The sequence below is a fragment of the Ochotona curzoniae genome, unplaced genomic scaffold (genome assembly GCF_017591425.1).
Source record: "Ochotona curzoniae isolate NIBS_2020 unplaced genomic scaffold, NIBS_Ocur_1.0 contig_2754, whole genome shotgun sequence".
NCBI lineage: Eukaryota > Metazoa > Chordata > Mammalia > Lagomorpha > Ochotonidae > Ochotona > Ochotona curzoniae.
Genome location: NW_024465582.1, coordinates 13,438,392 through 13,464,001, shown reverse-complemented (window position 1 = coordinate 13,464,001; position 25,610 = coordinate 13,438,392). Strand labels below are relative to the sequence as shown.

The 25,610-nt window shown below is 39.1% G+C and overlaps 1 protein-coding gene across 2 annotated transcripts in view; it reads right to left on the bottom strand.

Annotated features, from left to right (window-relative positions):
* Window positions 1–25,610, bottom strand: part of CDH6 (cadherin 6) — a 58,099-nt gene that overhangs the window by 8,466 nt on the left and 24,023 nt on the right. The window contains exons 2-7 of one of the 2 annotated variants that reach the window (XM_040977654.1): window positions 16,694–16,988; window positions 13,071–13,190; window positions 11,089–11,256; window positions 8,329–8,516; window positions 6,145–6,398; window positions 1,294–1,430 (exon numbers count right to left, since the gene is read on the bottom strand). In XM_040977654.1, the coding sequence (XP_040833588.1) occupies window positions 1,294–1,430; window positions 6,145–6,398; window positions 8,329–8,516; window positions 11,089–11,256; window positions 13,071–13,190; window positions 16,694–16,988 (1,162 nt within the window). The remainder of the gene's footprint in view (window positions 1–1,293; window positions 1,431–6,144; window positions 6,399–8,328; window positions 8,517–11,088; window positions 11,257–13,070; window positions 13,191–16,693; window positions 16,989–25,610) is intronic. The other variant, XM_040977655.1, reaches the window with a different exon arrangement.

The following is a 25,610-nucleotide window of genomic DNA, read 5'->3' as shown; positions in this document are numbered from 1 at the left end:
TTTTCACCATAAAGAAATGTTAAATGTTTGGGCAGATAATATATTTACCCTGATTTGACATTGTTCAGCATATATAGATGCCAAAATATCACATAGTACCCCAAAAAGCTGTAATAACTTTTATATCTGTTAGATTCAAAAACTATTAAAAGGATCTTAATCACTAATTCTTTAACATATACCATAGAAACTTTAAATCTAATACATTTTCAGACATACAGCTCAAAGTATTTATGAAATGATTATTCATTGAAATGTAAAATTTCATACTAAAACGGCTCTTTTCAGTGGGAGATTTCATGATTTTAAAGTTTTAAGGGTCTGCTTTTATTGGTATGCACAACACTACCTTGGCAAAAATTCTGAAGAGCAAATTCCCATCTAAAAGTGTCTAATGAGGTATCCTTTTCACTTTCAAAAAGCAAAGCCTTGTTTTTGCCTGTGTTGGATATTTATTTTTCTACCCAGTATACTTCAGCCACTTCCAATCTCATGTGTTATTTTGAAAAACAATACAACTGAAAAACCGTTTTATGTGGAACATTTCATTCTAGAAACTCACTGAGATAACAATGTTTAGAACTTTTAATATTAAAAAACCCATAACATAAGCCATGATTTAGCTCTGCTTTTAAACATCAAAGTACCATTTAAAATATAATTTTCCTTTAAATACTTCATTGCATGCATTGTTTGTAATATGCATTCATATTCATTGTGTATAATCAATTTATTTGCCCTGTGTTTCATGGAGACTACCATAAAATTCATCCTAAACATTTTATTGATTACCTTGTAGCTTATATTGCTTACATTGTTATACCACAGCTAAGTAAGGCTCTGTGTCTCTTATGACTGCAAAGACTTTGAAATTACATTTTGTAGAAAGTGGGAGAATAACCAAAGGCTTCTAAATAATGCCCATATTTTAGAATCTATGCAACCCCTCTTGTGCCTTACTCCTATACATAATGGCTGAGAGTCCATTTTTCTTCCTAGCTTTTTCAGTAACGCTCTGATTTAAAAGCTTTTAGGAAAAAAAATCCTACAAGTACCAATTTAATCTCATTGGTATATATGAGAGATAAATACACCAGTGCATTGTCTCCCTACTGCAGAACTTCCATGGCTTTCTCTGCATTTATGATTGAATAGAAGGAATGGCACTGCACACCACACTAGGGCTCTTTCCCTCATCGCCATGTGCTGATTGGTCTCCACCACGCTCCTTAGCCCATGCTGGGACACTCACTCCACCAGTCCAGGAAGGCAGCTGCATGAGGTCACACTTACTAATTTCTGTTGCAATCACGGTAATGTTGTGCCACAACAGTGTTTCTCGGTCAAGAAGTTTCGATGTAAAAATGGAGCCATTTCCAGAATCAATGTTGAATATTCTGTCCATATCTGTGTGTCGATCCACAGAGTACCTGAAAATGCAGAACGGAATTTGGAAAGACTTTGTATTTGCTGTTCTCACATCTTACAACCATTCCCAGAATGTATGTGAAGAGATTTTCCCCACTACTTGCAGGGTATATTGAACATCTGTAATTTTACATCAACTTAAATATTCTGAGCAATATGTTGTTTAAAGATGAGCTCGTAGCAGTAAACACACTGTATGAGTTGCATCATTTTGAAAATCACCACTAAGTTTCTTTTTTAAAATCTATATTTTGGATCATGTTTATGTATTCATTCTTAAAGTTTTAACACAAACTTTTAAGCAGAATGTGTGTGTGTGTGTGTGTGTGTGTGTGTGCGCGCTTGTGTAGAATACTGGCTTTTATTCTGTTAGCCATTTTATTGTAAACATCATAGTATTGAAAGAGGGCAAAGATGACCAGGATGGCTAATGTAAGGGATTGAAGAGAGATCCAGAATCCAGACTGCAGAAGATTGGCTGGCTATGGAGAGGAGACGGACTTGATCCTAAAGGCAAAGTAACTCCAAGAGCACTCTAAGTAGGGAAATGGCACAATCTAAACACTGTTTAACAGAGACCACTGGGTGACTTGAGAAGAACGGACAGTTGGCACCAATACAAACTGATGGAAGAGAAGTGTTGAAAAACTCTTCTTGGGGAAGACCCTGAATTCTGTTTTTCATAATTTTGAGGCTGAGGTGCCCGAATAAAATCTAGGAGGAGTTAGTCTGTAGCTTAACAGAAATGTCTGAGTTAACCTAGATTTCCTACTCAATTGTCCAGGAAAGGCTGCCCACCGAGGAGAGAGAAATATCAGGACAGGGTCCCCTGGAGCACCTCCGGAGACAGAGAGCTCCAGGAGGGCAAAGAGCAGAGTGAGTCCTGGGCAGAGTGAGGACATGTTGGAAAAGGAGTTTGTAGAAATTCTAAGAAAACCAAGAGAGGTATCAGAGAAACTGAAGAGGGGCATTCTTCAACCCTGAAACTGATGAGCAGATTTGGAGAAATGTTATGTTGTTTGTAAACACATCATTTATTTTTAGAACAGGCATGGAAGGGGAAAAACATATGTATACATTTATGAATGAGAGAATGCATCGAAGAGAAAAGTCTGAGGAAAGTTGTTAAGCCGTTAGAAAAAAATGCCCATTTCAATTAAATTCTCAAAACCTATTATGATAGGTTTTAAAATGTCATCTTGGTGGAAATACAATTTAAAGCAAATGACATAATGAGCCAAACAAGTGTAGAATCGCTTTAGATATCCTAAGGAAAATAGTAATTCACAATAGCATACTATGTAAAAAATTCTAGTTAAATTCTTTGTTTTTGCTTGAAATATGGTAAAGTTATAATAAATAATGCTTCATCTTAATAAAATGTACTTTTGGCACTTATGCAGATGATCAAATGAAATAACATCCAATTATTATAGAATATGTCAATCTAATTTTAAAGAGAATAAAGTTCACAGGGATATATGTGTGTGTTCGTATATCCCATTGGTTGAAATTTTGGTTTTGATGTATATAAATTAATTTGTTTTTTTTTTCCAGAAAGATTAAAACAGCTAGAACAGCTAGTGACCTTTTGTTAACACTTGTGGAGTGAATCAACATTTATTAAGGATTTAAGTAATAGCATTGATCTTACTTGGTCACCTACCTCCAATTTTAATTCGAGGATGATAAATACTTATGACACATAGTCACCAATAAAAGAAAACTCAATATTATGGGACATCGTGAGAAATTTAATAATTATCTTTGCACATTTCATTCTGCTGATGAAAAAAGACAAACTGAAGATGCACGCTCCTTTTGTTTATGCACATCGCTCTCATCTACAGCAAGAACGTCATTTTCTTTTGTCTGTTTTCTTCCTTTATAGTTTTATGTTTTATGAGTTTCACTTTCCCATCAAGGGTAAGAGGTGAGCTTTAGGTGAGGGCAGCTTTGATTTCAAAGGGAAAGCAACTACTTAGAAAACACCAATATTTGGTGTCATTTCCCCCCCCCCTTAGATTTAAAAATTATTAGGAAACCTAAGATGCCCCCATCATTCGGGAGAGGGGCTTGCACACAAAGTGTTACTTATTTGTCATTTCCTTCCAAAAGTAGTTCCAATGCGTGGCAGGAGTATCATCTGTGCTAAGGACAGTTCCTGTTCGCTCTCATTAATGGTGAGCATCTTGGCTCAGGAACAAAGTGATTGATGTCATCATGATTACAGTGGATCTTCTGGCCAGTGCAGCTCTTCGCTTTTCTTCTGGGATGTCTCTTGCTCTGTTATTTAAATTATCTGCTAGCATATCTTCAAGTCAGGAAGATGTGTGTGTTGAGAAAGAAAGTCTGGTTGCATGTAACATTTTCATAAAATGTACTTAGGATGATGTAAAACTTTCATGGATATCAGAGTATTTCTGGTAAAGTTACTGTAAAAATAATTTATGTAATTGAAGAGTTAAAGGCTTATGCCTCCAAAACAGCAAGTCAGTATTTGAAGAAAATTTTCTAAAAGATTAACTGCACATCTAACAAATTGTCTAATGCCTACTTGTTTGATATATGTGTCTTGGATAACCAAAAACCATGTATGCATGTACTTTCCAAAATAAGAATGAATTTTATCTTATAAAGGAAATTGCTGGAGTAAGCATTGATATGCCAATATATCTGTGCACATTTCTAGCCTTATATCTAAATCTGTATGCCAAATTCACATGCACTAAGGGAAAGCTGGCAGCAAAAAAATTTTCAAAATTAGCTAACAGCCAACCTAATCTGACACCCTATTTTCTTTCATAAAATGTAAAGTAACATAGTGGGTAAAAATGGTGTTTGGTATGAAAAGTAATATAGACATGGAAAGAAATACAGCCCGAATTCTCAGAACACATAATCTCTTTCCATTAACATCATGTTGCTGTATCAAAAGGTAAAGGAAGCACCTATTTGTAAACCTCTAGCATTAACACCTTTAAATTGGATTTGATACTGGTCTCCTACTACATTTTCTTTGTGTAAACTCCAAATGAGAGAACAGTTGTGAAATTAAAGTCTGTGTGCCATATGAATAAAGGTACATGTAAATGGAGAAACATATGGAGCTCCCACACGACTTTGCTGGTCACAGTTCAGATGCAAGGACTTCTTGAGATTCTAGTAGACTGATCAAACATATCTGATTGCCCAGGGATTTAAAATTATTTTCTGAAAGTAAGCTGGCATTTTTTACGTCTGAAGTATAGAGTTTATCATAAAGTTTCATTTTAAGAAAAAGTTCAGAAGTTAGAAAATGATGGCCTTGGACCTTCACATTTATTTACCTGTAATAACATGTTGTCAATTAATATGAATAATATTAATATCTATAGTTCTTATCCATCAGTCAGTGTGATCCTTTAAAGATGAAATCTTTGATAATTCTTCAACTCAAATCTTTTCAATAGCTTTTCCCCTCCATCAGAATAGATTTTAGCTTTTGTGTGGCAAAGCCCTGTAGCACATGCTACACTCACCACTTACCAAGCCCTCCCTGTTGCCTCCTGCTCCATCAATCCTTCCTGTAACTGAGTCCTCTTGCTCCATCAATCCTGCATCTAACTGTGCAGTTCTCCTTACTACTCCAACTTGCCAAGCCAGCCCCGATAGCACATCATATCCTTGCTCATTCCTCTTGGAATGGCCTTTTCCCAGCTAGAAGGCTGAGCTTGACCACATGATCTAAAATAGTATCACAGGTACTTTTCACTCCTATACTCCACTTAGCATTGTTTTCCACTTCAACCATTTCTCCAACACATACTTATGGCTGAGTGATTTCTGTCTGCTATAATAGGTATGTAAAATCTATGAAATCAGGACTTGCCACTTGCCACATTCCATAGTGTAGAATATGTCTGTCTCATGACAGGTGCCCTGGTCAGAAGATACTTATGTAATCACTAGCAAGAGTTTCTCTAACTTTTCTGTTTATTTATGGGGAAAATTTACACAGCATTTGGATTTGATGTTTTTCCATTTTGTCAACCAAGTCACTGATTCCAGTGTTTTCATGAGAACATTCTAGAACACCCAAGAGTTTGCCCTTCCAAAGAGCAAGGAGAATTTATTTTTACACCGTGATATACAAGTCAGGTGTAAGGAAAGCACAGGGAAAACAGTTTGCATACCCAGCATAAATTTGGATTCTAGTCTATTACTTTTCCCAGGATTTCACAGACATATATCATCATAGAGCTTGTTTTCCCACCGGTCTCCAAGAGGAAAACATGTATCCAAACGGAGCATTGTTCTGCCTCTAAGTGTTACATCGTAGGTTTTTCCACACTTGAAAAACAAGCTCTCAAGTTTGTGCCTGGCTGGTTTGTTTCTTTACAACACTGCTTGGGAAAGCTCAAGCCCGAGAAAAGTCTCCTCTTTGGAACAGAATTCTAGGCCATTCAGCTACCGCACTACCTTCTTTTGCATGTATGCAGGCAACAAACTCCTGGTAACTGGCCTTTGCCCTGTCACATTAGGTCTTTTGGATTTCTGTGGCTACTAAAATAATACATATATGCAATGAGAAATGGAGGTGAAAAGTGCTTTGTAGAGGAGTCTTTTAGGAAAACAAGATGGTCTGCTTAGAAAGAAAAGATTTCTCTTGAGTACAGACAGCTGACCACAAACTGATTGTAGCTTACTAGGAGATATGCAGCCCGTGGAGCTTACCGGACAGGATTCCTGGTAGCGTCTGGATCCTGAGCTGCGACTGAACCTATTGTAGTGTTCACTTGAGCATCTTCTCTCACTTGCATGACATAGGCTGTTTTGCTGAAGACAGGAGGCTCATCTACATCCTCCACCATGATTCTGACTGTGGCTGAATCTTTGAATGGACCCAGGCGGTCGAACTTGGGCTCCACGTAAGGATTGTAGGCATCCACCTTGAAAGTGTATATTTTCTTCTTTTCGAAGTCTAAGAGCTTGGGGAGGAAAGTGACATGATTACAGTGGCCAATGCAAGAAAGTCAAGCTACTAGTCATGTTTGGCACAAGTCACAGATCAGTACATTGTGATCAGATCGCTTAGGGAAATCTACTACCAGAGTGGGATATGAGACAAAGGCAGGGAAGACAAGGAGTGATGGCTTTCCCTGGTCTGAATGGAAGTTGGCCTGAAACCAAGCCTGCTCTTAACAGTGGTTGCCAAAGCACAGGGCATGGCACTGGGAAGGTTGGGTGAGGGGACAAAGGGGAGCAAAGAGGGAGCAGGGATTAGTTAGGGCAACTCTGGCTGCTTTGAAAAACTCCGTATTTGAGTGTATTTCCAAAAGTTCACGGAAAATAGAATTCAAAGGTATATTTATTTTGGTGCAGAGTATTTGAAGTACGTGCATTTTCTCACACTGTGCATTCCCCAGGAACTTTTGGAAGATCCGTCATATTTGACTGGGGGAATGACCAGGGCTAAATGGCAACTATGCAGAGTGTTCCAGGTCAGATGTTCTCGCATCTGACTTTAGTTGCCTCACCCTGCACCTTCACCCACTGCATCTGAGATGGAGAAGATAATCTTATCCTCAAATCCTTCTTGAGTCTTCTAAGTTGCAGCCAACATTGTGAGCCTTGGGTTTTTCCTTTTCCTCACTGAGACTAAATGACTTTTTTTCTCTTTTTACATGGAGTAAAACAATATTGCACATGGCACTCTGATAAGGGCCTGGGCTAATTATTTACTAGAGAAAGCAACGATCCCTGTTGTCAGGAGTCTGTAGGAAATCTCTGCTTTGTGGAGACACGGTAAAGTGGAGGCTTATCGCTGACTTGAAGTTTTCGAGGGTAACATGACGAGGCTCCCTGGGAACACAGTTCATCTGGATGTTAGTGCATGTGATTTCGTCAGCTAGGCAAAATTTCAGTTTGAATCTGATAAGGCCCCAAGAAAATTAAAAAGGTTAATGCACACTAATGGGCTGCCTAATTATATTATTTTACAAAGCACCGGTCTTATTGCATTTCTAGATACTAAGATATGTAATCCAAGGCTTAATGGGAAAATTTTTTCTTGTTTTTTTTTTTTTTACATCTACTTATATTTATTCTAAAACATGATAGTGCTAAAGGAGAGATGCTATACCATGCATTTTGAGAGTAAAATGGAAAAACATAATACTGTTATTCTGAGGTTTAATGCACACTGCTGCTGATTTTAAAATTTTTGCCATAGTCTTTATATATTGCTCTGTGATGCTGATTAATTTTGGGGGTCAAGTAACGCCTGAGTACACTGGAGAAAAATGCCAATTGTGTTCCACTAAGTAGCTAAAGAGTTTTCAGCAAATATCTGTAATAGAATTCAAATCTGTGTTCATTATACACTTCATTCAGGTCATCTTGACTATGGCTTGCATCCCTCTTCCTTCAGAGGAAGTGTCACAATTTGCAGTTAGACAATTGTTTATTTGTCCACTTCCTTCTTTATCTTTTTCCTCCTTGGACTGAAGGATCCATGGGAGAACAGGTCATCTGTTGTAGGTACCACGATTCCTCCAGTTCCCCTTAGCAGTGTCAGGCCCTGTGTATGTCTGTTCATTGTTCATCTATGTTATTTAGTTCATGCATCCATATATATATATATATATATATACACACACATAAAATATGCCATTGGTTTATATTACTCATTTACTTACAGAGCTCTAAATGAAACATTATTGAAAAGATAAAGTTAATAAGTGGATAAGATTACCGTGGGCCACAAAAAACAAGCTCGAATACCACAGTGTAATTAAGTCAGTGTTTTTAAGAGCAAAGCTAGTGAAATAAGAATTGCCAGGAATGTCCTTGTCCCTGGTCCTTTGGAAAACATAGTCACACACATTTGCTTGCATAATATTTAAGATGTGGCATTACCTTTTTGACGGTTATAATCCCTTCCTGGGTTTCCTTGTCAGTGATGACATCAAACATGCCCAGGCCCTCTTCGTCTGTAATGCTATACACAATTTCAGCATTTTCTCCCTCGTCAGCATCACTGGCTTTGATTCTGCCAATTTGTGTACCAGGTGGAGAAGATTCAGGGGTTTTAAACTCATAGGTACCTATCAATTACCAGAAAGACAGAAGTCAAGTCCAAATTAAATGTACATTATCAGAATACAGCAGTGGACCCTTGTCATCCCTCAGAGATGCATTCCACGACCCCTGATACACGCCGGAAGCTGGGTCATGCCTGACCCTCTACACAATATACTATGCTTGTAGACATACTTTTAATAAAGCTTAATTTATGAATCAGGCATATCAAGGGTTGACAATAGTGGTTATTAGTGAAAATGATTATGACGATATATTGTAATAAAAGTTATTTAAAACTTAGAAATTCAGAGGAATTACCATGGATGCAGGCAGATTGATGCTTTTCCCAAAATAATTAGCATCATCTCCTATGTGTTTTACTATTTAAGAACATACTGATGTATTTGAGTGGGAGAAAGGAGAGAAGGGTCTCAAATGGTGCAACAACTAGGGTTGAGCCAGGCTAAAGTCAGGAGCCAGGAGCTTAATTCAGGCTCTCAAAATGGGTGGAGGGGGCACAAGGACTTGGCTGTCCCTGCCGCCTCCTGGGATCTGTGTTAAGGAAGAAGCTGGAGTGAGATACTGGAGGCAGGAATTGAACCTAGGCACTCTGACATGGACACTGTTGTCTTAAGTACCAGTACAAATGCCTGCCCCTCAAATTGTTTCTTTCATGATTGTTAAGATCGATTCTTCTATTTCATAACAAGTTTCCTTGCTAGTGGGGAGTGCTTTTGTCATCCTGTATTCAGGCTTCCACATTTATGGTGCAGTTATGGGAATGACTGAACCTCTAGAGGAAGCTACAGAAAGTTTCAAAGCTCCCTGGTAACATGATGTTACAGAAGGGAGAAAGAAGAATTTAACCTGAATTGCCACTTGAAGCCAATTACTAGGTATTCATTAAAACAGTTCTTTCTGCTACTGCTAATAATAGCTGAAGGCGGAAATAAATTGCAGCACTTTGGAGAATGTACCCAAGAAAGGACCTTTTTCCACTCTCACGTAGAACTGGCTCTAGTTAGAGTCAGACACAGCTAAATACACCGAGTGATAAAGCTCTTAATTTATTTTTCATATACTCATTCTTTGAAAGATTATGGCAGTGTTTTGCCATGCTTAGGCTTCTCTCATATGCATATTTTTATATTAATAATTCAAAATCTGTGGCTCATAGATAGAAACTTAGGTATTCTGGTTACACAATTCATTTAAGATGAGTGCCACTGAATTTTAGTTAAGACCTGGCAGGTCAACATGTACTTACAACCCCCCAAAATAAAAAAAACTTGATCTATTCTCTTGTATTACACTTTCATACAAATGATTTTGGAGAAAAACTTTAGCTATGCTACCATTGAAAAATAGGCCTTCAGTAATGCTAATTCCCTAAGTATTTTGCTGACCCTTGGCAAAGTAATAAAAGGGGGTAGTTATTTTCCAATGTGTCCAGCTTCGATTTCCAAGGCCACATGTTCCTTTTCTTCTTCTCCTTTTCCTCCCCTCCCTTGCCTTGGCACCTTGTCCAGTAAACAAGTCACAGGCTAATAAGAGATGAATAGGGTAAGCTGCAAATCCACCTGGTACCAAGTAGATGATGAGTATTATACTCCCCAGGGCATCTCATTGCTGAAAAAGAAGTTTAGGGGGAGCAAAGTACTGTTGATTTTGTCATTTTCATTTTGGTCCTCTGTGGCGGAAATATGAAGGCTTACAAAACCTTTCTATTACTCATTGTATAGAAAGTAATTGTTACTCTGTGTTTAACTAACCAGGATTAAGTACGAGAAATACACAAAAGAAAGCTGTTCTATTGATCTGTGCCTGTGTACTTCCATCCTAAAGGGATCTCATATTAGCCGACCACCTTGTGAAGAGGCTGGGATACAGTGAGCAGATTTCTACTGAATTGCTGAGATAATTTCTTAGGAGATCATGGTCAGAAAGAAATTTTGTTTGTAGCGAAAAACCTGCATTAAAGCCAGTTTCCACTTGGGCAGCTCTTTGTGAAAGAGTCTAATTCTTGCTGTTTTTTTTCTTCTGCTCTAATCACGAGAGCCAACGATTTAAAAGATGATTTTCAGCATCTCAGTTGGTTGGAATGTGGAAAATGATTTATGATTACAAATGGATTAAGGACATAGTTGCTTCCACAGTTGTATTTTTAGAAACAGGAAAGTGATAAATCCTCCCCTTACAAAGCTTTGCGAGGATTTAGAAGAGATTACATGCCTGATTAAGTTCTGAAAACATAAAGTCAAATTTTTTCTAACAAATAGCAGCATGCTTGTATACATATGTTTTGCACAAGCAAATTTATGTCCATGGTAGTCTGATTATTAAGAAAGAATAGAACAGCGATGTTGCATTTTAAACCATGGCCATATCAAAAATCGTTCAGCCGATTACCAATAGAAGAACGTGAATGTTCACATTTTCATGGATCTAAGTAAGCAGTGTTGTCAACTAATTGTTAATCAAAGTGTCATGTCTTATTAAGTCCGTGAATTTTGCCAACAACAATGACAATGGAAAAAAAGATGTTCTTTTTCACATAAGTGCATCGAAGACGCTCATTCAAGCCAATGTTCCTACCATGGGTGAAGCGAGGAGGGTTGTCGTTGACATCAGTCAGCGTGATGTTGACCGTGGTGGTCCCCGACAAGCCGCCCATCTGGCCCCCCATGTCCTTGGCCTGGATGACCACTTGGTATTGCTCTCTGTTTTCTCGATCCATGTTGAGCAAAGCTGTCTTGATGATACCTATAGATGTGAATTTAGGAGTGGAAGGAGATGCATTAAGGTTACATTATGGAATCATTTACTTATACATAGACTTCTCTTATAATGTACAAAATGCTACAGAGATCATGGTGATAGAAAGACGATAACATATCACATTTACACCGAAGGATATTATAACCACATATGGGAGATAGACTTTTTTTTTTAAATCCCATATTATAAGAAACTGAATGTAAGTACTGCTTATAGTTCAATCCTGCAACCATACAGATTACATATGGCATAAAGTGTTACAACAATGATACAGCCAAGTGTAACTTGGCATACTTCATAGAGGTATATTATGGTAATTGTTATATAAAAGGCATTTAGGTATATTATGAGGAAATTGCTTAAGAAAGCCATATCCTTGAATTGACTCTGGAGTTTAAAGAATACTGATTTGGCTGATTGCTTCTCACATACACCTGTCGTAATGAACGTTCTGAGGATTTTCTCAGCCACGCAACTATGGTTTTACAAAAACACAGGATCAGTTCTTTCACAGTTATCTCCTGTCAGAACCTAGAGAATTTCAGTTTTCCTGAAGTTGATGTGAACATTAGTTCAACTGCTCCCAACGGGAAGCAACATTTTAAAGTTAGGTTCAGTTTATCTCTCTTGTTAAGTAGCTACAAAACAATTAGCTGAAAGAACTTCTAAAAGTTTTCCTAAATTCATTGTAGGGTGCACGTTTAAATTAGCTTTAACAAGCAGCCCATTCCAGTGCTTTATAACTACTGACTCTGAAAATGCCTTCTCTTGCTTTTCCCAAGAATACTTTAGACAGCAGGTCGATTTTCTTTCTGTAGTCCTAATTTCAGTGAAAGTACCTCTATTTTCTCTTCTCCAAATAATACTATTTCTCTGTTTAAAAACAGATAACCTTAGCCTTTTGTCTTTTAAGTTGAACAATTCTGATCTTTCATCCTCATTGTTTTTCATTTCAATGTTTTCTTTTTTCTTGGGATTCTTTTCAAGTTAACTGCACCCTTAAACTACAGATCCCCAATTTCCTAGGAAGGTATTGATTTCTAACAGTAATGAATAAATGAAACTGTGTAAAGTAGTTTCTATTGTGATAGCAAAAGTATGCATAGAGTCTAGTACACAATATAAATGCTAACGAAAAAATAAACCACAGACAGTATGCTAATTAGTAGAGAAAAAATAGAAAATTAGGGTTAAGGTAGGCTAGACAATGATGTGGTAGCAAACAATGCAAAATCCCAGTGACAAAATAGAGCTAAAACTTATTTTTTGCTCGTGCTCTGAGCAGGCACCCAGGGAGCCATGCTCATGATAACAGGCAGACAACCAGCCTGGGGATCCCATCTCAACAGCGGTTTCCATGATCACCATGGCCAGCAATTATGCCAGGGCTTTACACTGTCTCCAAAAGTTCTGCCATCTGCTGTTTGCTCAAATGATTCACATGCCTTTGTATAGTGAAACAGGGTCATCCATTTCTAACACGTAACTGGGAAAAGAGGAATCCAAATATCTGTGGGTAGCTCGAATAGCTGTTCAGAAGGGCTGGTCTTTTATGCTCACCCAAAATGAAACAATAATAAAGCAGTATGTAATTTCACTGAATGAATAAAAGGGTCGTTGCCATATTTCTGAATTGAAATGATCCAAGCATTGTGTTTACAAATATATCTTTGGTGTTTGACAGATGAATACAAGGCAGTTCAGTCACACGGATTATAGTTTACTAAAAAACACGCTTGCTCAGCTAAGCATGTCAACTAAAATCATACATAGTACAAAAGATCAAGAAAGATTCCTACCTGTTTCTGATTCCACTGAAAAATAGGGCTGTCCTTGTAGTATGCTATACACAACTTTAGCGCTGTTCCCATATGTTGGATCATCAGCATCAGTAGCGGTGACCTGGACAACAAATGTGCCTACAATGACAGAGACATACACTCAGAACAGAGGAAGGGCCCATTGTGATTCCTGATATGTGGACATAAAAAGAAGAAATGATATTCAGTCTGCTCAAAACTGTCAGGTGAGGGAAATGATGAACTGGAGTGGGAGGCCAGGTTAAAAATCCTTGGATTCCTCACTTGGACAGAGTGTGATCAACACTGATGGATGTTGTAAGGATTAAACTGAGGAAAAGCATGGCAGTGATCATGACCTTGTGTGGGACTGATTTCAACCCATCTCCCACACTGAGATTTGGCCAAGTTCTTGTTACAGTGGCTTTTTCAAATTATGCAAAAACCAAGCTTAGAATTTTGTATTACTTTTTCCTATAGGAAATAGTTTAGGGATTGTTTAAGAGCCAGGAATGATTTTTCTGGAAATTCTATGCCATTGATGTTCTTTTTCTTTGTACTCCAATGAGATTATGTGAAGCCCCAAATGCAGAAACTGTGCCCAGTAGAGGACAAGGCTCAGTCAGAAACGTACAGAGAAAACGTTTCAAATCAAGTCATGCTCAAAGCCCCCTCTCCCTGGGGATTTAATTAACAAATAATCAGTAAATACTTTAACTATCTGAGCCACTTTGACTTTGATTTCCTGTTAGTTGCTAATAAAAGCATCCTAAATGATAAAAGTATTTGATTTTTCTAAAGAGTTGAAGGCTTTGAACCTTATATCGTTGTAAGGATTCTCCTGAATATTGAAGTATATAAAAAAATTAATTGGACCAGCAGACCCTACATGTGTGAAAGCTGTAATTCAAAAACTGATTGTAGCTAAAGATACAAAATACATAATGCATTTTAAATCAGCATTCTTATTTCAGGAATGACATTTGCTTACTAACCATCAAAGTATCTTTACCCCCGCTGAAATGCTGCACAAATTTTCAAGTGCATGCTTCTATGTCTGTTGAAGAGACAGTCCCCAGATTTCATCTGATTCCCAAAGAGATCTGTGGCTTCTAAAAAGGATAAAACCCTTTGAATAAAATCATTTTGTAGCTGACTGTTGATATTTGAATCAGATAAGCAGTAAGCATGCTGCCAGAGTTCTGTCCACGAAAAGGCCAGGGAAGATCCTTCCAGGCAACATTGACATTTTTACCCTAATTTTAAAGATTATTTAACCAAGGTGGCTCCGTGGTGTGATGGATAGTGCATTGGGCTTCCAGAGGCTGGAGGCATTCAAAGATTATTTAACCAATTTCACTCATTGAACAAATAGACTGTACTATGTTAGGGTTGGATGCTCTGGATGTATGCTGAGCACCCCGCTTGTAATTTGTCAGGGGTGGTGGGGGAATGAAAGCACCGTATGGAGAGCTAACAGAAGTCAACAACACCCAGTTACTTATTAATATAAAGTTGGATTGCTTCGGAATATGATTATCCAGATGTTGTAGGTGCCTATTAATTGCCAGATTCTGTACCAGGGCTCTTCACCTGTTTCCTCCCCTAATCCTCAAGATAACCCATGCAAGTGAGCATTTATTATCTATTTTTCATAGATACAGTACCGGAGGATCAAAGACTCAAGGATCAGAGGAATCAAATAATTTGCCCAAGGCTACACAGGTGGTTATGAGTGGAGAGTTTCAAAGTTAGGTTGATTGAGACCCACATCTATTTTTACCCCCTTTGGCTGTCCTACTGCCTTTATGTATTTTCTTTGAGGAGTGTATGTATTTGCATATTTATATGTATTACAACAATGGCATGCTAATTAGTGATATACTATATGTCAACACCACTGAATCTTAGTGCACATTGGAAAATGACTCCTCCTTTTCAAGATATTGCTGTCAGTTTCCTCTGAATATTTGTCATCCCAGCTTAATTCAATAATGACTTCAAAAGGGACTAACAGCCTTAGTTATGTAGTGCACGACCTGTACATCTGTTACGGTCTCCTAGGCGGTGCTAATGGCAAGACTAGCCTTCAGGAATTTTGCCTTTCATTTCCAAAAGAGAAAAAACGTATAGTTTCCTAGTAAACTTTGCTCTTTAGGAAATTTCACCCTCCACCCCCTTTTTATTTGATAATGGCTTTGATTTTTGTAACAGAATGGAGTGGTTTCCAGTCATGAGAACAGCAGTTTCTTCTTGAGAAAAATTCAGATGTTTTACAATCATTTCTACAGGGTGGATATTTTCTAAGCCTTGGATTTGTGAGCTGGTATCTGACTGAGTCACAGATGCGCAATTTCAGTCTTTTTGAATTTTATACAGTGAAAATAAGAACACACAAGATCTTTATATGAGTTATCTGAAGTATTTTCATGTGGCTAAGAGTAGTGTCAGTAGGATTGTAGTACCTTTTTAAAATTAATTTAAATTACGTGTACTTTCTAATTTAAATGTTAACTCCATATACAAAATTCAAAATTTCTATCATCATTGTACATCACATCTTAATGTGGTATATTCAGGTCGTGAAAGTCTCTTAATTTTTACTATTTTGTAAAAACTACACTCCCCAGGCATCACCTCACTGTGGTTTATGGGGTTTTGCAGAAAATTTCCTTTTCTTTTTAGCTTCTTTCTCACATACACAGTTGCTTAAAGTAACTATAGCTACTCTTTATTTTTTTAAAGTTGAGATTATTTATTTATTTGAACAATAGAGAGAGAGAGAGAGAGAGAGAGACAGAAAGAGAGTGAGAGAAAAAGGAAGAAATCCTTGATCTGCTGTTTTGCTCCTCAAATGCCTCCAATGCGCAGGAATGGATGAGGTTGAATCAAGGAACTCCATATAGACCTCCCAGCTTGGCAGCAAGGACTTAAACACTTGTACCATGATTTTTTGCCACCCAGTCACATTAGCAGGAAGCTAGTTTCAAAGCAGAGATAGGATTCAGTCCCAGGCCCTCCAGTATGGAGTGTGGCTATCCCAGCGAGCGGCTTCCTTCCTGTGCCACAGCATCTGATGCAAATGCAGGCTGTATTTTTAAAAATATATATAATAGTACAAGTTTTAAAAAATTTAATTGTCTAAAGTGAACAATTTCATATATTTCACAATATGGATTTAGGAGCAGATGCTGCTTCCCACCCTGCCCTATCTCCTAGCAGGCTATATTTTTCAGAGGAGGTCCTCAGTTGGAGTGCAGTACCAGTGAAGGAAAAACAGAGAAATGGAGATGGTGGCTGTCCGGCATTGAATACAAACAAACAAACAAACAAAGATTTGGTAGAAGAGAAAGTACTCAGGCTCCCACCTCACCTGCTGTTTCTAATAACTGCATCATTAGAGAAAATGCTGTCATCTTAAGAAAATTAGTAAAATGAGACAAGAGTAGTATTAGGAACCATGGTGCACTTAAAAGAGGACACATGGCCATTGTTTGAAATAGGATACCTTTGGACATTAGCATCTAAATCCTTCCAGCTCCATGAAACTGACTCTTAGGAATCTTTCCCTGGGGGATGTGTGAGGAAGAATCAGTTTGTGTTTGAAATCAAGTCTCACTCACCAACATCGGACATTTCTGGCACAGTCGCCGTGTAAACCTCCTTGGTAAAAATTGGTTCATTGTCATTGATGTCATGGATCTTGATAATGAATTCAGATTCAGGCTCCACGGGTTTCCCTGTCTTTCTGTTGATGGCTTGAGCACGAAGGATGTAGACGGGTTTTTCTTCCCTGTCCAGCCTCTTGGTGGCCTGTATGTCGCCTGTGTTTTCATTGATAATGAAGAGATCTCCTGCTCCATCTCCTGAAAGGATATATTTAAGTGATCCATCTCCTCTATCTTGGTCTGAATGTAACTAGTGTAGAAAAAAAAAATTAAAGAAAGTAAAAGTCAAGCATGTGATCCTAAAACTGCATTTGTCTTTACCATACATGTTAACGTTCATTAAATCTTTTGTAAGCCATAGTTTTTTTTTTTTTAAGTTTTATGCTTTCCTAGTCAAATAACCTGTCAGTTACAAATGCCATTCATTTATGAGTACATTTCCTTATAATCTTCAACTTTTCCAGAGCTAGAACAGAATTTGGGGGAAATTAGGTAATTTTTAAATTGCTTTTAGTTTGAGGAAGAAAAGATTAAAGGCTACAGCAAGAGCAAGATGACCACAGATATATTATCTTCATAGTAATGAAACTATTTTTACTTTTTTGATGGTGTGTGTGTGTGTGTGTGTGTGTGTGTGTGTGTGTGTGTGTGTGGTGGTGTGGAGGGGCTGGAGATCTTCCATCTGCTTCCAAATGCCCACAGCCGCCTTAAGGCAGGAGTTAGGAACTCCATCTGGGTCTTTCATGTGGTTGGCAAGGACCCAAGAACACGAGCCATTACTTGCCACCTCCTAGGGTGTGCATTAGCAGATATTTGGATGGGAAGTGGTGTTGGGATTCAGTCTTGTACAGTCTGATATTGTATTCGGGTACCTTAGGTAGCATCTTAGCCTGCTGTGCAACAACACTCCACACCTGGCCTAAATGAAACTATTTTTGTTACAAATTTTAGATTCTAAAATACAATCACCTCCATGCTTGTATACACACAGATATGTTATTCAGAATCAGAGAGAGCTAGATATACTCTCCATTTACACTTTACTATCTTGGTGAATTTAGGGAAGGTAGGAAGTCTCCTTGAGTCTACAGTGATGGGGATGCAATCTTTTTCTCAAAGATGTGATATTTATTTACTTATGAAATTCAACCCAACACATTTGAAAAACTTTGTGAGTACTTTTATGGATAACACCTCAAAAACCAACTGACCAAATCATGCTGAAGGTCACTTGGAACAGCAAGATTTAACATTCAGATTGCAGCACAGCTAGGAAAGGGCCTCTAATGCTGAGAGCCATCCTAAAATGGCAATAGTCTGCTTTATTAGGCAACGACTTCCCTGCTTCTGCAGAAAATCAAGCAGAAGCTCAGATGATTAACCCATTTCTTTCAAAGACATGAATGGGTGTGCATGAGGGATTGAAATAAATGAATACTAGGATCCAGGGACAGACACCGATCGTAACTTGGATGATGGGTTCCATGTTTTCTGGATTGAAGATTGTGTTCACAATGTGGTTTTCATGTTATTTCCTTAACTTTGCTTTTCCCTCACCCAGTAGAAATTCAGACAATATGTTACAGATCTTTAGATAATTTACTGTCTATCATATATTCACAAGTTTTCAAAATGTGCTTTTAATTGAGGAAGGCTATTCATAAGTGCAAGTCTGATACCAGTGACATCAGACAAGTTTGTAATAATGGGAAGGCTGTTGATATCTACCCTGTGTCAGTTCCATCTGAACACAGAGAGGGTTGTATTGTAACAACAGATAAACCAATTCTGTGTCTCTTGACTAAAAGGAGCAAGGGGCAGGATTTATCGAAGGGGATGGCACATTGCCAGGTGTAAGTGTGGGCAACCTCATTCGCCAGGAAGGAAGGAAGGACTTCTGCCCCTGCCCTCCCACACAGGAATAAGGTTGTGAGGCATAAGACTCAGGTGCTGGAAATCTCTCAGCACCTCCTTGCTTACTGGCCATATCATCTGCTGACCTTTATTTAGTCTTGTCCTTAAATCCTTTTCTCTCTTTGGGGAAAGAACTTGGAAAAAAGCCTAGCTGGAGGTCAAATTTATCACCACCCAACCTCCCCCACTCCCCCCGCCGCCCTGAATAATTACTCAGACTGCAGGGCAAAAGGGGATTACCAAATGATCTTACCCAGCCTTTCTAAAAGTGTATATATTGGAATATCATTTATACAAGATGCTAGAGAGAGTTCTGTGAGCCAGTACATTTGTAAAATGCATCCTATTCTGCCACTTTCTTGGAGTCATCGTTCACGTAAAGGTCATGAATTGCGGCTGTTTGAAACTATATTTACCTTGTTTGTAATCTAGGCATTCTACAACTTTCTTGTTTACAAAATCTTTTTCTGGGTGTGATTGATATCTACCTTGACTAGTTTTCCAAGAAATACACTTCAGAAAACATGAGCTAATTTAGTCCACCCTTGTACAGTGAAAAAACCCTCAAGGCTTCAGTTCATACACTGCTTCCAAAAATCAGACAGTTCACATGAAGGGGCCAGAGGATTAGAGTCGGAGGACGCATGGAGATGGTTAGGCTAGTTGATGCAATTTCTTGTGCTTAGTGATAGATAAAAGAACAGCACTCCATGATTGTGACATGCTAAGGAAACCATGATGACACACAAACAGCCACCAGGGAAAGTTTAAGTCTCCATTGCCAAGTGCTGATGACTGCAGAGTGCTCTGAAAAAGTGATTTCATCAACTCCTGAGTAAAACAGCCCATGCCACTGCCCTTCCATTCTTTGCTCCAGGGCAGCTGTGGCCAGCAGCCTCGCATGATGCAGGGAGCACTGCACCCCATCCTAAGTACAGGTCATGTTCATTCTCTGTCACTCACCAAGTGCAAGGCCACAGCAGAGTCAATTAACCTCTGTGAGTCAGAATCCTTACAAAGATGATAAGAGCTGTAAGGCCATTGTCAGGATCTAATTAGAGACCACGGACAGATACTACATTAATCACCCCGTAAACATGCAATAAAAGCCCACTGAGTTCTATACATAATAAGCATCTTCCTAACTAAGGATATGGCTACCATCATTAGCTCCTGATTCATTATCAGCCTGCTGTTGCTCTTATTTTGACTTTGAGAATTTTGTTCTAAGGACTTTGACAATCCAGTTTTACAAACACATGATCTCTCAAAGATGAAATCTGTTATCCAAAGCCAGTATTCTACCTGGTGGCAAGTGCTGTCTTAGCAGGTGATTTAGTACGCTCCACATTCCACTAGATTATATATTTTCCTTGGCTGGTTCTTTCATCACTTTCAATATGTAATTGTTGCACACTTAGTAGGTGAGTACCACATCTGGTTACAAGATTTATTCAGGTAAAAGTAATCAGAAACTTATTTTTAGCTGTCAGGAGAAACCATTTGGATGACTTATAGAACAAACACCCGAGACAACAGACTAGCACGGAGGAAGTGCCAAAAGAGTATGAACAGGAATGGTGTTGAAGATCACGATTCTGATTCATTGTATTTGAGCGCTAGTGAGAAGATGCCCTGTGTACTCAGGCATTGTCTGACACTTTCACAGTGTAACCTGCTCTCCCCCCAAAAGCCTGCCCTCAGAGCGTATTTTCTGGGTCACACAGTACACACGGCAGAATCCCTGCACCCTCCACCACATGTTGACCCTGCTCCCCTTCCTGTCATCCCCCTCTTTGGGGCCAGTACTTTTTCTCTATTCTTGGGGAAAGAGGATACGTAAGACATCGTGCCTGGGAAAGCAATGGTGACAGGCACACATTAGGGGTTTATTGAGCACGTAGATTGTAATTAGATTTTTTCCTTTTGTGGGGTTATTCATCACTGCCACTGTAAAAGACAGAAGTTAAACAACAACAAATAAAAGCTTGCAGGCTGCCCGAGGCATGTTTTTACTAATTTCAGTTTAATGTGTCTGTTCCATTAAGTTTAATCATCTGGTTCGCTTCTAATGATGCACCATCAAATAGAAATTATCCCGTTTCCTCAGAAACTAGTGTCGCACCTGTAGCTAGCAAGAATTTTATTTTTACTGCTATTCCTTGAGCATTTCATGCCCAAATGAACCTCTCCTGTCCCTCTAATATCTTTTCTTAAAAAAAAATGAAATCAGCACTGGTAAATAAATACAGGTATGTGTGATTGCTGCCACTGCCCAGTGGAGGCTGGCACCAAGTGACAGCGGCATCTTTGGCTGCTGGGTGATGTGCCTTCCTGGAAGATTGGAATCCTTCCATCTGGCACATGCGCCAACTCCCAACTTGAAGGTATAACACTAAGTGTACAGACTTGTAGTGATTGATGAGGCCAGCTAATGCTGTCATTTTCTTACCCTTTCCTGTGTGTCAACTAAGCACTACTGAATCAGTGACCAAATGGAATCTTGCAAGGAAATGATCAATAGAAGCTAACCTGGGGAATACATATAGGAAAGGTCCCTGCGACAGGGTCTTAGGGAAGCAGTATTGACATGGCAGGCAGTGAGCTAGTGAGCAGCAAGCTGAGAGGCTGCCAGAAGCCTCTGTGCTGCTCCCCTGCACCCTCTACATCCCCACCCCCATTCTGAGCTGATCCAGTGTGGCCTCAGGCTTGGCAAACTCATTCTCCATCACACACTTAAACGTCACTTCTGAGCCTTATGCACGAGATGCCATAGGACCACATGCATGCCACAGTACCAAGTGGGGCTGCAGTGACATTTCCTGGAGGTCACTAGGTCAGTGTACCCTAACTGAACTCCACCTCATGTCAAATATTCACTTAGGACACTAACCTCTACCTGATATTTACTCCCAACCTTGCCTGGGGACAGCAGCTCTGCCTTTCCTAAGGAGAGTTTGCTCACATTTACATTTGAATGTATACCATTTTAAAATAAATTTTCCCTGCTTCTACCTCTATCCATAGCTCTGCTTTAGAATTAACCTAGCTGAGGACCCTGTTACCCACAGCAATATGTGATGTGTGGCCCGAACGGATAATGGGATTAAAGCTGCTATACTTGCAGAGTGTACTGCCAGTGTAATGTGGTCCTCTAAGAAATGTTATGGTTGTGAATCTGAGATATCATAGGGCAATCAGAGAGCAGATTTAGGAAAAAACGTTATGTGACTGGCATAGTGATGTAGAAAGTGTTGTTACGATAGAGAGGACACCTTTATGTTAAATAAGTAGGAAATTATTTCAAGTTAGCAAAGTAACTGTATGATTAGATTAGGCCAAATTAAGGTTCAAATGAATTAAGTAGCTCTCTACATATAGTTTGCATTCAAGCTTTTGCGTACATCTTTATGATACATGCATACACAATGGAAAATCAACACACTCAGTGTGAAGGTGTGGAGGGCTTGTTGGGTAGCCTTTATGTCAGCAAGAAACGGACTCCTGCTCGCACTCCTTGATAGGGATTAGAAGTTACTTCTGTTTTAGAGATTATAGGATTAGGCAAATAAGAATATCTTTTAATAAAATTTCAGACCACCTGTTTCACGATGCTCTATTTGAATGTTAATGATTGAGTATGAGCTAACTAATTTGTACCTGATGATTATTTTGTACATTATGAGGAAGATTTGTGCAAGCAGATTGTGGCAGGTGTGTGGTTCACATGACAATTGGCTGTTGAACTTTGTGAGAAAGTTATCATAATGTAATATGCATAAGTGCAAAGGGTGCAGCTTCAGTATTCATTGGCTTAACCTTGGCTAGCTTGCCACAGACATTGCTTTTCATTTTTCCCCACAGGCTGTAATCTAAGTGAGGCGGGAATCTGGCTTCCACCAGACTAGTGATGGCAGTGCCTGAGGCACAGGCAGAACCATAAAGTGGAAGGAACCTAGGATCTGAATAATTTCCTATCTCACCACTCCATATCATAATGCAAACACAGACAACTGGGGATGGGTATGCAGCCTAGCTCCTAGGCTTCTGTTCCACCAGAGAGTGACTGGGTACCGTTCTCAGCTTCCTGTCAATGCAGACCCTGGAAAGCACTTGTCAAGGCCCTCGAGATTTTGTTCTTGCCTTCCGAGTGGGAGACCTGGATGGTGATTGTGGCTCCTGGTTCCCGACTCTGACTGTGGCCTTGATCCAGCCTTGGCCACTGTAGACATTTGGGGAATGAATCAACGAATTTGGAGCTTTGGGTCTCTTCCCCAAGTCTTTGCTTTTTTTTTTTTTTATTACTAAAATAATTTAGAAGATCTTATTTTAGATCTTGTATCTTTTAAGAGTGGGTTTTCTTTGTTGTTGCAGTAATTCTGCTTTTATCCTCACAGTGGTTATCAATGTTTGGTCCCTGAACCAACAGTGTGGGCATGACCTGGGAACAAGTTGTCTGCAGAATCAGAAGCTCAGTGGGGGAGGGCTGGCAGAGGTCACTCAGCAATCTGTGTTCCAAGAAGTGTTCCAGATAATTCTGGTGACTGTCCAAGTTTAGCAGCACTGCTGTAACCAGTAAAATAATAATGACTCAAAGCATGGACTTAGGAGGATAAAGAAACAGATGTACATTCAGGACATGTACTAACTTATAACAATGGGGGAACTTAACTTCTTCAAGTCTCATTCTCCTTATTCAAATGATAGAAAGAATGATAATAATGCTTCATTTACAAGTAGGTTTGCCTGAAAATAATAAAATCATGTACATAAAATGTTCAGTAATGGGTCCAGTTCAGAGAAAACCTTCAATAGGCTACCCCTATACTCGTAAACCTTCAGATGATGGATGTTGAAACTGAAGATTAGGGTCTGAACTTTGATTCCTGTTTCTATTGATTTTACTTCTGTCTTATATAAGAAAGAAACCATAATAAATCAATTTTGCCAGCTCTATCATGTCTACCTGCCCCTTATACACTAGTGGCTATTCCTAGGACCCTGTTTTTTTTTTCTCATTTCACACACACACACACACACACACACACACACACACACACCAATGAGATCATCTACCCATAGATTTAACAGCTGTCTACTTGCAATCCATACCCAAATCTATACAGAACCCTGGGGAAGACCATTTTCTTTGAGATCTGGAGTCAAGGATATAATTGTCTCTCAGGCAAGTCTCTTAAGTCATTTGCACTCATTATGTCCCAGCTGATAACTTGATTTACAGCTGTTTTCCCTTCTAGATTGCAATCCTGCCCATTTACGTCTGTATTCTGAGCACCTTACATGCTGGTGCATGACAGGTCCGCAAAAGTGATACATGGTCTGTAATGAACAATCTGGGGCAGTAATTCAATTTGCTGCTTCGGATCTGAATAGTTTTCTTCAATAACCAATTAAACCTCAATTAAATAATAAATCTGCATCAGACTTGTTGGCAAGAATAGACCAGTTATAAGTCCACTGAGATCACTGGCCATGATAAATGTGTAGGGTTTATTTAATGGCAAAACATTTGCAAGACTCTGCGCAGCTGTATTTTGAATGTCATTCTTGTAGAAAATAGTGGAAAATGGTCCATTTCACAGAAATGTGACTTCATGCTTAAAATTTTGACTCTGCCAATCAAGATCATTTTTAAAAAACTGTAGTGGCTGGAAGAGATGTATAAGGTAATGAATAAAATATATTTAACAACTGCCTTCTACAGACTTGTAATTTAGGCTTGGAAATACTAGAATAGAAGTAGAAATTAGACAGCTGAGTACTGTTATTAAGTATTAGTTAGAAATAATGTGGTAAGTGGAAAACTGGAGAGCAGCACAGAGGGAGCCCCTGAGTTGAATAAGATGGAATCAGAGAACGTAAAACCTTGATGGATGAGAAAGAGTTGGAGGAGCTTGGATCACTGATGGGAGAAAATGAGGTAGCAACCATGAGCCCGTGGCATGGTGTCAAGGCTCAGTGTGGGAGAAAATCAGAGGAGGCCTTGAGTATGTGTTTGTGTGGCAAAAGTCATAAAGTCAGCAAAAATAGGGGCACTCTTTTCCTTGCATGGTCACATATTTTCTCACAAAGCACCCCGATGTGCAAGGGAACATGCAGCTCTTAAATGTTTTTATTGCTATCCCTCAAGCCCTAATCACATTGACTATTAAAGATGCAATGTGGATTGAATGTTGCCAATAACTCAGCACAATCCAGTAGAAATGTGACTGATTCAATAGCACAGTCTATTTAGATAACGTGTAGATAAATCTTGATCTTTCTGGTTTCTCTTTGCTCCTGTCAGATCCAGCTCAAGATGACAAGGGCTTTAGGGAAGGGGTGGAACTCATGGGCTCAGTGTCAGTGGGATATTCTGGGGACTTGGGGAGCCAAGGACAGTCCTGCTGTTCTGCTTTGACCTTCTGGTCTTAAGTTCATATCCTCACCCATTACTCTCCTTTCTGGTGGTTGTACTTTTGGCAGGTGGAATCACACCTTGTCTTTCCAGGATCCGTGGTAACAGCTTTCATCCTACTTCCCACGCTCTGCTATAATTCCCGTATGACTTTCAGTGTCTGTGGCTTGTTTGTTGTTCTGGGCACATGCTATCCTAGCTATAGGCTTACTTTGTTCTTGGTAGGAACCATCAGTGGGTCAACCCACCTCCTGTCACCCTAAAAGACAGGAAGCCTCCTGGGAATGAAGCAGGAGTTCTTCTATCTTGCATGGCTGCCCACAGGAAGGGAAAATCTGCTTTCCTGTCACAGCTTTACTGCTGTCCCCTGGATGTGAGTCTTCAGTGTATGTGTCTCCCCGCAGTAGGATTGAGATTTTTGTCTTTGTGTACTCAAGTACCAGGAAAGCAAAATCCCTTCTTTGGTTTCAGCAATGCCCCACTGTATGAGTTTAGTTGGAAGAAAGAGCCAATTTCTACTATAACAGCCAAGAAAATAAC